General features: G+C 41.8%; 1 protein-coding gene across 2 annotated transcripts; it reads left to right on the forward strand.

Annotated features, from left to right (window-relative positions):
* Positions 1 to 681: 681 nt before the first annotated feature.
* Positions 682 to 11,969, forward strand: LOC113990683 (acyl-coenzyme A synthetase ACSM4, mitochondrial-like). 2 transcript variants are annotated; one of them, XM_039390323.1, is made up of 15 exons: positions 682 to 848; positions 3,003 to 3,203; positions 3,365 to 3,701; positions 4,138 to 4,348; positions 4,854 to 5,061; positions 7,024 to 7,167; positions 7,599 to 7,755; positions 8,503 to 8,582; positions 9,052 to 9,175; positions 9,560 to 9,640; positions 9,846 to 9,947; positions 10,295 to 10,422; positions 10,512 to 10,611; positions 10,731 to 10,850; positions 11,163 to 11,969. In XM_039390323.1, exons 3-15 carry the CDS (start codon positions 3,501 to 3,503, stop codon positions 11,247 to 11,249), a joined length of 1,743 nt encoding a protein of 580 aa, XP_039246257.1. In that variant the 5' UTR covers positions 682 to 848; positions 3,003 to 3,203; positions 3,365 to 3,500; the 3' UTR covers positions 11,250 to 11,969. The 2 variants fall into 2 exon arrangements, with proteins under 2 accessions (XP_039246257.1, XP_027582109.2); XM_027726308.2 differs by lacking the exon at positions 682 to 848 and adding an exon at positions 2,175 to 2,209.

The following is an 11,969-nucleotide window of genomic DNA, read 5'->3' on the forward strand; positions in this document are numbered from 1 at the left end:
TAATCTAATTATGACCCTGGGAAATAATTGATTTTAAAGCAATTTTAAAAATATAATCCTGGGACAGATTCTTGGGGTTTGGTTTTGGTTTGTGTTGGGCTTTAAACAGATCTGGCTAGATTGTCCCCTGGTCTCGTGGTGCAAATGGCTCGTTTCAGCAGGGGTTTCCTCTCTGCTGCAGTCACAGACTGCTCAGGCTGCATGTTGGTCCGTCAGTCTTGCCAACATGTTACTGCAGTTTTGTAATGACGCAAAACCTGAACCTGACCAGGAAGAAAAGGAAGAAACAGATGAATCAAAACATCTGTGTTTGCTATGTGTGCAGGAGTCCCGTCTCTGCCTCACTGCCCAGGGTTTCAGCAACCAAATAAAGCCTCTCAGTTGGTCCCTTTGAAGTCCAGGTTGGGCTCAAATTCAGTGGTGTGTGCTTGTCCTGCACTACTGATTTCAGGAATTACTGAGTCAACCAACTGATATTCTCTGTTTCTTTAAAACATAACTCATTCTTTGTGCTGGGCACTGGGACTGATGTGCTGCCTGCCCGCTTAATCCTCACAAGAGCCCGTAGCTTTTATATTTGCAGGCTTGCCACAGAAACATAGCTTGGAATGAAACTGTGTCAAACTGCTAAGTATTGTTATTTCTCTTCACAGATGAGTTGGGGCTTGTTCAACAACTACCAAAGAGGATCTCTGGGAACATTCAAAGGAAGAAACTAAGAAACACAGAGTGGGGAAGAGCTTAGCTTTGCTGCTGAGCTCCTGACCAGAACATGCTCATCCTGGACTTCTGTGTCTTCTTGCATCCTGTTCCCTGTCAGTCTTAAGAGGTGCTGGACAACCTTCTGAGTAAGGGTAGAAAATAACAATTTTTGTTCTGATGCTTTGGGATATTTCTAAAGCAATATATTCTCTATAATTTTAAATGTACATGGGAGGGTTTTGAAAATAATGATAGAAGAGGGAAAATCAGACTGGCCTTTATTTTTGTAACTGCAGTGCCATTACTCAAAGCCACCCTTAAACTCTGAAATGGATATTCCTTTGCTTTCCAGCTACAAAGCACATTATTGTCTGAGGTCAAAAACAGAGAGAAAACAAACGCACAAAATGCTGTGTCTGTGTAGATTACATTAATCTAAATGTGTCTAAGCTTGCACTACTGAAACCAGGGAATAGTTGAGAATTTATTTCTTTAGGAGCAGAATTAAACCTCAAATGAAAAATAAACCCCACTCTTGGGAGTACTTGCATGTTGAGAGTGTTACATTTTTTTTAAAGGAAATTATAAAATTTGAGTATGTGACTAGTATTATTTTGTGAGAATGTTTTTTAACTGTTGTTGATGATCAGACTTCTATCTCTGTGTTGTGTAGTTTCAGGATTAAATATAATCAAGGATTTCCTGGACTGAGTAGTCAGTTCAGACTGTGAGATATTTCCATAACGTGGGTATGGCTGCAGCAGAGGTTTAGATCATCCCTGTTAGGGCACATCTCACATTTCTTGTTACCTCTCTGTAGCACTTGCACTTCACACAGTGCTGCTACAGCACTTGATTCAGAAGATATAAGTAGTAGTTGAACTCTCTGACCAAGGCTGTGTTTACTAGGAGCACAAAAACACCAGTGAACCAAAAAAAGAGCACAGGGTCATTTATCTTCAGTTTTCCTGGTTCTGCTGTGTACTACCCATAAACACACCTGCTGTTGTACCAGAGCCTGGGAAAACAGCAAATGTGCTCTGTGGTAAAGCTGTTGATGACCTTTCAGGACAACAATTAACTGGCTAACAAACACAAGTCCCAGGAGAGGCTGTGCCAGGAGGGTTCTGCAGGTGGATCTCGCCTCTTTCACCCCCTTAAGCTCTGAAATGGATATTGCTTTGCTTTCCAGCTACAAAGCACGTTATTGTCTGAGGTCAAAAACAGAGAGAAAACAAACGCACAAAATGCTGTGTCTGTGTAGATTACATTAATCTAAATGTGTCTAAGCTTGCACTACTGAAACCAGAGAATAGTTGAGAATTTATTTCTTTAGGAGCAGAATTAGACCTCGAACAAAAAATAAACCCCACTGTAGGGGGTATTTGCATGCTGAAAGTATTACATTTTTTCAAGGGAATTGTAAAATTTGAAGCTGCCTGAAAGAAGGTGACATGCCAGAGAGACACAGAAGACAGGGAAAGAGAGGTTGCACAACAGATGCCAGGTTGGACAGCTTAGTTCTGAGTAATTTCAGAGCTTACATTCCATTTGCAAAAGTGATTTGAAAACTTTCAGATACTAACACACTGTAATTCAGCAGCTTTCCTGAAACACTGGCCATGCATTGATGCCTGCAGAGATTCCACACATGGGTTCTAACAGCCTGGTTCTGCCTCTCCATCGTCCATTACTTCCACCACTGCTATCTGTGTTTGCTGTTTCTAGCAGCATCTCTGACTGTTTCCTAACTCTGATCCTTAATTATACCCTTTATTGCCTCTGTATAGAATCACAGAATCATTTTGGTTGGAAAAAACCTTTCAAGTCACAAAATCCAGCTATAATCCTAACACTGCCAAATCCACCACTAAACCATGGATTCCAGAGCATGGATTTTGTGTCTCATCCCTTTGTCACCCAGTTTCATAGCGATGACTTTGTAGTTTGAGTTCTTATTGTCCTCCACAGAGCTGATGGCCCACGTCTGAAGTGCACATACTTGCTCCATAGAAGTGTCCATCAGACATTATAGGTGATATTTATTGGCACCAGGCTTATGAAAATCTTCAAATCTTCATATCATACCAATTCTCATACTATGTTTAAGTCTGGAATCTGAATAAAATCCCAGTGTTACCATTTCCAAAGTCACTGATGCCACAGAATAGAGTTATATATTAATTTATGGTGGATTATCCATTCTCCAAAGGCAGTGAACCAGAAATGCAGTCACTCATACTCAGTGCTCTTTCCATCTGCTCTAAACTTTCTCAGCAATTGTGCCTTTCTTTTGGAAGCTAACTGCAGAAATGAAATCTGTGCTCTTGGGGGAAGTAATGCCCACTATGGAACGTGATGTGTGATACTAATGAGGAGCTACAATTGCTCACAGAACTGGAGGGAGCCAGGAGGAGGGAATACTTGCCAATTAAGTACCAGGCAAGGTACATGAGGAGGAGTTGTACGAAGTCACATCTGATCACAAATAACCTCTCCAGGTAAGCACAACTTATTTAAACACACTGATAAATAAGTTTTTACTTAATAGTTGTTAAAATACCTAGTCTTCTGAAAAATTGAAGACACCACCTGCTAATGTAAAAAAAACCAACAACCAACCAAACTATAATGCTGTGTTTTATTCCTTTTTCTTCACAAGATTCTCGCTTTTATGAAGAAGGGTGAAGTACCAGAGAGCAATTATACTTTGCTGGTTTTTATCAAGAACACTGAAGTAGCTTCTTTCTGCAAAGAAAGGGGTTTCTTCAAAACCCCTGTATACCTGCTTTTGTGCCATGAAGACTTTACTTGAATTTCAAGCGTTGCGGTCCCCACGGAGCATCCAGACACTTCGGAGGTTATTCCACCAGTATCACAAGACTTTTGCACCTTTGAATTTCTCAGATTATGAAGCTATCGGTCGCTGTGAAAAGCAAGTACCTGAGTACTTCAATTTTGCAAGTGATGTGCTGGACAAGTGGTCTCAAATAGAAAAGGTAGCACTTCTGACCCTGTAGATTCAGTATCTTTAGTGAAACTGTGCTTCAGTCCCCAAAGCCAAGTCTAAAACCATCAGTGGCTTCAGTGGGACCAGAATTTCCTCCTTGATTTCTGTTCTAACATGATCTTACATTGCAGAGAAAGGAGAGGCAATTTGCTTTTGCATCAGAGGGGACCTGGTGGTTTGTCTCTGTGACTCTAATTCAGCAGTGTGGGGTTCGTGAAAGCCTCTAAGTAATTTATGAGAATTGCAAATCAAGTAGATATACACACCTTGGAAAAGGGCTCTTTTAACCAAAATGTGCTTAATATCCCTGCCCTAGAATACATAGTACTATCAGATTCCACTGATTGGAGCATCCCAAAACTTCTGTAAGGAACTACAGGAGACTCAGAAGTAACCAGAATGTTATTTGCCCCTATTGTGTGTAGGAACGAAAGGGACCATCAAACCCAGCTCTGTGGTGGATAAATGGAAAAGGAGATGAAATTAAATGGAGCTTTGGAGAGCTGGGCTTCCTGTCCCAAAAAGTGGCCAATGTGCTCTCTGGACCCTGCAGTCTGCAAAGGGGAGACCGGGTTTTAGTGATTCTACCCCGAATCCCAGAGTGGTGGCTGCTGAACGTGGCTTGTATGCGAACAGGTGAATTGTATCATTCCTAATGGCCTGTAGATTGATTGTTACCTTCTGTGTCAAAAGTTGATTAACAACTCATTTAATAATTGGATTCCTTATTTGACTTCCTCGCTTGTACATTTGACAATCAAAGGGGTGACTGAGGAAGTCTTTTGTGACTGATGGAATTACCTTCATCATTTTTCTTTCACTTTCCGCAGCAGTTGTTAAGTCAATTTGGTTGTGTTAAATCAGTTTAGCTTCAACAGGCTTCAGTTAAAGCTGATAGTGTTTATTGCCCCAAGTTAATACTTTCTACTTTCATTATGCCTGTAGTAAAGGACCTCATAGAAACAGAAGCTATTTTGTACTCATATCTGTATTCAAGTTCAGGTGTGTGGAACCTGTTTTAACACTTTCTCATTTCTGGATTGAATAGTGCTGGTATTCAACAAATCAGGAGAAGCTGTAAAGTGACAAGGACTAAAAGGGGAAAATACTTAGTGAATTTCCAATTTCGTTGCACTTTCAGGTGTTATCATCATCCCAGGGACAACACAACTGACAGCACAAGACATTTGCTATCGACTGCTGGCTTCGAAGGCCAAGTGCATTATTACAACTGATGCTCTTGCTCCTGCAGTGGACTCAGTTGCATCTAAGTGCCAATTTCTGAAAACAAAGCTAATTGTATCTGAAAGCAGCAGGGCTGAGTGGCTGAACTTTAGTGATTTGCTCAAGTAAGTGCCTTCTACCTTAACTCTGTTACAGTTACCTCTACTGCAAAATTTTTCATGTCGTTTAAACACTCCTGTGCACTTGTATCTTATTAATGAACTAAAAAGCTTTGAGGAGGTAGAAAAGAAGGCAATTTAGTCTCTTTTCTATGTAGAAAAGGAATATTTGAGAGTAGCCAAACTTCTAATTAAAAAAATAAGTAGTCTTATGATGTCTAAGTTTGTTACATAAGACTATGAAACAATACAGAAAAGTGGACAGGAATGCCTCTTTTATCGATAGCTGTGGCATATTTACCATCTAAAAGACAATGAGAAATACTCTATACAAAGTATTCCCATACATATTCCTAAAACTTGATGATAATGAGGCTAATGTGAATAGCTTTTCACTATGAACGGCTAAAAAGGGCACTGTAAAATGAACCTAATGTCTGTTAGGAATCCACCTGCTTCACTGCTTAGCAGTTGGATTCAGTGATCCCTGTGAGTTCCTTCCAACTCAGAATATTCTGTGATTCTGCAGCTGCTGAAAAGCACCTACTGAAATGGCACCCAACAGGCAGCTCTTCACTGCAGTGTGAGGGATTGTGAAAGGGGTGGAGGGGCAGAGTGAGGCAGGGAAGCAAACACCCTGCTGCAATCTCCTCGAGGCCCCTCAGTGTGATTTTACCAGCTGATACTTTGTTAAAGCACCTATATAGCTAAAACTGTTCTTTCAAGGTAGGATCCAAGCTCTCCAGTCTCTTTAAGAGCTTTATAAGATGTACCACATGTTCTCACAACCACAGGTGTCTGAATAAGCATCATCCGTGCAGACCACTGTACAATCCCACTGTATTTCCACCTGCTCCTTCAGTCAATTGCCTACTTCAGTGTCACCAAAGTGGAAGGCAGAGGAAGCAGTAACACTGCATTCTCAAACCTCCCAGAGCTACCAAAACATTGTCAGTTTGATGAATCTTCTTTCATGCTGGGCTAATATTGCATGGCTCAGCTCCATGGCAGAGGGTAAAGCGGATTTGATAAAACCTCCGTCTGGTCTGGAGCTGTGTCAGTCCTGCAGAGGCTGTCGCTGGCGGTCAGGCAGGTGGGCTGGCAGGGTTCCCCACAGGCTGCCTTCAAAGTGCTGGCTGGCTCCAGGGCTGCTCAGCTGTCAGGCTCCCAGTCTTCCCAGAGTTCTGTCCTGCCATCCTGCCTGGCTCGTGGTCTCCACAGACCGCTGTCAGTCTGTCTGCCTGGCTGATTGCCCTGACTTCCAGCTCCCCATGTCCTCAGGTGCCTTTGCTGACTGCTGAGCTGGCCAGAGGCTGTGGAGCTCTGGAGTGGGAGCTCCTGGGCAGCATCTCTGCCTGCCAGCCAGCACCAGGACACAGCTGGCCTGGGGAGGCAGACTTCCCACACATAACCTTGCAGGAATGGGCAACGTTTGCATGTCAAGCAAAACCTTTTCAAATATCAGTCTGGCAGAGAAAACAAAAGAGTTTTGCTTTCTCATCCTAGTAAGAGATGAGCAATATATCCCTGTCACGTGCCAGACAACCAAGAGTTTGAGCTTCCCCACACTTCTCAAACATGGTAAAGATAATTAACTACTGGGTCCACCTACCAACGTAAATGGTGGGTCCTCCCTCAGCTAAACCCATTAAGACTGGAGATATGCTTTACTGGGGGGACTTGAGTCAAACACAAGACACTGGGCATTTTGGTCGTTGTTAAGGAAGCCAAATAGAAGAGAGTCAGTTGGCATTTTTACTCAGGACAAGGTGGACATGGAATATGGTTAGGGAGCAAAATCAGCAGCCCTTTAATACAGAACTAGCAGTGCAAGAGCAAGGGGATCTAATTTCTTATACCTTATAGCTCACTATACAGTCCTGCATATATTGGGCACAAGGGGTCCAAGCTAAGGATGCTGAATAACACCATCCACTGTTTCACATAACCTTTCTTTTTTTATTTAAGGGCTGCCCCTGCTGTCCATAACTGCGTGAAGACTAAAAGTCAGGATCCAATGGTAATTTATTTTACCAGTGGCACCACAGGCTCTCCCAAAATGGTTGAACATTCCTATGGAAGCTTTGGTCTGGGTTTTTTCCTCTGTGGAAGGTAAAGTATTAATCTAATTATGCCTTTACAACACTGAAATGTGAAGCAAACAGAAGAACTTTTGTATGTGGTAAAATTATGATAGATTATGAGGCTCCCACAATCTTGTATGTGCCATTTCTTTTGGTCTCCTCAGCTGAATTGTATGCATAAGACAAGGATCTCGTTCAATACAGTATATGGCTCCGTTTTAGAAACTACTTGCCTGTTTATCCAGATTAAATAATGAGTTGGGATACCATTTGATTTTCTTTATCTTTGCCATCAATATAAAGGTTAGGCAAAAGGCATTTATTTGAGCTCCTGAGTTTCAGATCAAATTTACCATGCCTTTCTAAAGAAAAAATAAAACCACCAAACAACAACAAGCCCTCACATTTTTAATTTCCACTTGTGGACTTCCTTATATTGGCCACCTTTGTCTTCAACAGGTACTGGATGGATCTGACTCCCTCAGACATCATGTGGAACATATCAGACCCTGCTTGGGTAAAGGGAGCTGCCGGAAGCATTTTTGGTCCATGGTCCCAGGGCACGTGTGTTTTTGTACATGCCATGCCACAGTTTGATCCAAGAGGAATCTTCAATGTAAGAACACCATGCTCACAATGAACAGTTACTCATATTTCATGTTGTTTTCCAGGCAGGCCACAAAACTAAGCCTCTTAGGTTTATGGGATTAGCTGTTTTAAGATGGCATAACCACGGGGTGATTGTTCTTTGAATAGGAATATAATACAGGAAGGATTTTTGCAGCATGATTCTTTTGGGCACAGGATATTATCAGCAGCTTCCAATCAGTAGGAGTTATTGGTGTTACCTAGACCTCTACCCTACTGTATTTCACTACTGAAATGATAAATGAGCTGAATTACATGTAAATTAATATTTTAATTACACAGCTGTGACCCTGAAGAAGGACAAGTCAGTACTGGAAAACGCCGAAGCTGTGAGAATGGCTTGTTCTTAAAGGAAATTATTTTCAAGCTTCTCAAGCCAATCTGAGTTTTAATCTAGCACAAGGGTAAGAGTACACCTTCAGGGCCAAGGTTTCACACCAAGGGATAGTGCTCGTGCTTCAAGTCAGCATTAGGACAAATTAGGTACACCAGTGATTCCACAGCCAGTGTATCACCTCTTCAGCTGGTGTTTGGGCACTGTAACATCCTTCCTCAACACTGACAGTGACAGCAATTATTTTGCTTTTCATGTAAGTGAGATTTTAATCATGTCTTACAATTTGTGCCCTAGTACAGAGTAGAATAGCTAGCAGCTAGTTTTTCCCCCTAAACAATATTGTTTAACTCTCTGTTCCTTTTTTCTTTAATTTGGCAGACCTTGTGCAGATACCCAGTGACCACTCTGTGCAGTGCCCCAACTGTCTACCGCATGCTGGTACAGCACGACCTCAGCAGGTACCACGTGTCTGTTCAAACTTTTGCCTGGCTCTTGAACAGTTGATTTTGATGGCCCTCATAGCCACTTAAACTCTCAGAGTGGTGAAGATTCTGTGTTATAGGCAGGGGCTGTGAGAAGGCAGAGTCTTTGCCTTAGCACAGCAGAGAGAAGTGAGGAAATCCACCCCTCGGGCACTTCCAACTGCCCCGAGGTGTTACCGACAGCAAATACAGAAGTCAGCCCTTGCAAGTACATGTGTGGCTGCACTGCCATCAGTCCTGTGCATCTTTGCAGCTCACCTCTGGCAGCCCCCTTCCAGGCCCACTCCAACAGGCACTCTAGGCTTTCTCTCAACCCTAACCTCACCTCTTAAAATGAGAGTTTGGTGTGTCCAGAAGTCATGGGGTTGGCCATACAGATGTCAGAGAGAGCAGAATTTGTCCCTTTCTGTCCTCTGCTTCTCAGCAATGTCCTCTGTCTGTGAAGGTATGCATTCAAGACGCTGAGGCACTGTCTGACTGGAGGGGAACCACTGAACCCAGAAGTGATGGCACAGTGGAAACGCCAAACAGGACTGACGATCTATGAAGGCTATGGCCAAACCGAAATTGTATGTTCAGATGTTTTGTAAAGGGTTACAACTTGGCTATCACTCAGGGGACTTTGACATCTCATTCCTCTTGGTAAATAGGGAACTTGGCCATACATATATTTGACTAAAAGACTTAAAATCTGTGGCATTGCTACAAGGTTTATTGTTTTGCTTGGAATAACGGCTTGGTCACGATACTGCTTCTAAAGGCTATGTACGCTGTAAAATATCTTGAGCTATCTGTCCAAGACTCTTGGTGAAGTGCACAAATGTTCCGGCTTGCACAGATGGAAGATTTAGATCTTGTGCTCACTCAACAGTAGCACATGAATAGGAACAGGGATGTGACTGCTCAGGGATGACAGTGAATTACCTGGGCTGGTTGTTTGTCTTTTCCAACAGGGAGTCATATGTGTAAATATGAAAGGAATGAAAATTAAGCCAGGTTCCTTGGGGAAGGCAGCTCCCCCCTACAATGTTCAGGTATGGGTTCCCTTTTCTGTTTGTTGTTGATTTCACAGAAGTAAAACACAAGAGTGCAACTTGCTGCCCAAGTTTCCGTACCATACAGTGGTAATTCAGGGCAGGCTGACTTTTTTTGGTTGAGTTTTTGGTTGCTGGTAAGTTTTAGAACATGGCTCTCTCAAAATGGGAAGTTCTAATCACCCATTTGCCTTTACTATTGCAGATTATAGATGGGAATGGCAGTGTTCTGCCTCCTGGGGAAGAAGGAGACATTGCTATCAAAGTGGATGCGAAGCGGCCATTTACTTTTTTCACTCGATATGTGGTAAGTCAAAAGCAAATTTTCAGAAGCCCCCTTAGGTCTGCAGCGTGGTAGGTACTTACACCAACAGGAGCAGCTGCAACACCAAAGAGCTGTTGCTCTTCTTGACTTGACAAAGTTCTTATGAAACTTCCATTCTCTCCCCCATTCTTTGCAGACCTTCTGTGTGATCTCTCTCTGCCCTTGTGATAAGCTTTCCCCTCTGAAAGAAGGAAGCACAAGCTCTTACATTCTTGAGAGAGAAAACAAGCAGTGAAAGACACTATAAGTAGTGTCCAAAAAGGCAAAACTCATCTCTAAGCTTAAGGTTTCTCAATATTTAGAACATGTTATTGTTGCTTGTTCAACAGGGCGATCCAGTGAAAACAGCTTCCACAATCCGTGGGAACTTCTATGTCACTGGAGACAGAGGGAGCATGGATGAGGATGGATACATATGGTTTATGGGTAGATCTGATGATGTCATCATCTCCTCTGGGTTTGTAGATTTCAGTTAAAATGCCAAGAAGCGTCTGGGAATAACCCTATACCTTGTCATGTATTAAACATCTACTGTGTCTCCCCCAGGTATCGTATCGGGCCATTTGAAGTGGAGAGTGCCCTGACAGAGCACCCAGCTGTGGCTGAGGCAGCTGTTGTAAGCAGCCCAGATCCCATCAGAGGGGAGGTAATTAGTGCTCACTCGTCTATTCAAAGGGGGGCCCCTAATTCTCAATGAATTGCTTCATTTCTTAGGTTGCTCTAGTTAAATTAATGCTGTATTTTTAATTTATTTTCCTTTTGTAGGTGGTAAAAGCTTTCGTGGTCTTGTCTCCTTCTTTTAAGTCACAGGATCCAAACAAACTGGCCTGTGAATTGCAAGAGCATGTCAAGAAAGTCACTGCTCCATATAAATACCCCAGAAAGGCAAGTAAGCACAAACAAATAATAAAAACAAAAATAAAAAAAAAAATCCCAAATGCCAATTTTAACCATGGGAAGTTTCGAAACAGAAATACTAGACTCAGTTAAAACACAATAACAAATGATAAAAAAAAAGCCAAATATGTGCTGTGCAGGAATATGTCAAGTATTATTTTAAAGATTATTTTGAAAAATAACACAGTTTAAAACTACTTTCCCAAAATCTTGTTTAAATTTAAGTAGGATGGAGATCTATGCTTTTTTAAAAAAAAAAATCATAAATGCTCATTTTACTTTTTTCCTCTTTTGAATCAGATTGAATTTGTCCAGCAGCTGCCAAAGACAATCTCTGGGAAAATCAGGCGGAATGAACTGAGGAACAAGGAGTGGAGACAGATTTAGTGTTGATAAATAGTTCAAAACAGCCTACCCCTATCAGTGTCATTCATAATGGAGCTCTTCTGTTACAACTGTAAACACCAATACAGGATTATATTTCACCTGTTAGGCAGTGATTGTGCAATAATGCACAAAGTTCAAACACTCCAACTGTCTGGTTTTTAAATGCTTGTCTTCTTGCCTAACAAAAACCAAGCATCCTTAGCAAGGCATGTGCAAACACATCTTCCAGCCATCTAACATAATTCAGAATTACACTACAAGTGATCGTCAGGTGAAAGTGCAGTGTGTTCATTCTTTGAGACTGGGTATTTTAACTCACAAGAGGCTTATTAATGAGGAAATCATGACAGTATGGAATGAAGTTCCCAGAAATGGCCACAGATCTTGCATGCATCCAAATTAAGGAGCCTGTTTGTATGAATCTTGAAAGACTCGAGATTTAGGAATTAATGTGTTAACAATGGATGTCCACTAAGTGCAAATTATGAAAAATCAGAAGTAAACTGTAAGTTGTGTAGGCACACGAGTTAGTGAGAGAGAGAAGGAAAGTAAACAGAAAATACCCCACTAACTACCCCTGAGTCTTTGTCCTTAGAAGATGAATAGGCTGTCATGAATTGATCACCAACATCAGCCACCAATAAACATTCACAGCTGGCCTTCCTATCTGGTCTCAAATGGTTCTTTCCTCTGTGTGACCTACACATTGCTGATTTTAAT

Source organism: Pipra filicauda, unplaced genomic scaffold (genome assembly GCF_003945595.2).
Source record: "Pipra filicauda isolate LSUMZ 115617 unplaced genomic scaffold, ASM394559v2 scaffold127_size2900866_pilon, whole genome shotgun sequence".
In the NCBI taxonomy this organism is placed as follows: Eukaryota; Metazoa; Chordata; class Aves; order Passeriformes; family Pipridae; genus Pipra; species Pipra filicauda.

Coding starts and splice junctions, on each gene's coding strand:
- LOC113990683 (XM_039390323.1), top strand. CDS start 3,501: ATGAAGACTTTACTTGAATTTCAAGCGTTGCGGTCCCCACGGAGCATC. Junction 7,756..8,502: donor ATCCAAGAGGAATCTTCAAT/GTAAGAACACCA, acceptor TTAATTTGGCAG/ACCTTGTGCAGATACCCAGT. Junction 9,948..10,294: donor CTTTTTTCACTCGATATGTG/GTAAGTCAAAAG, acceptor CTTGTTCAACAG/GGCGATCCAGTGAAAACAGC.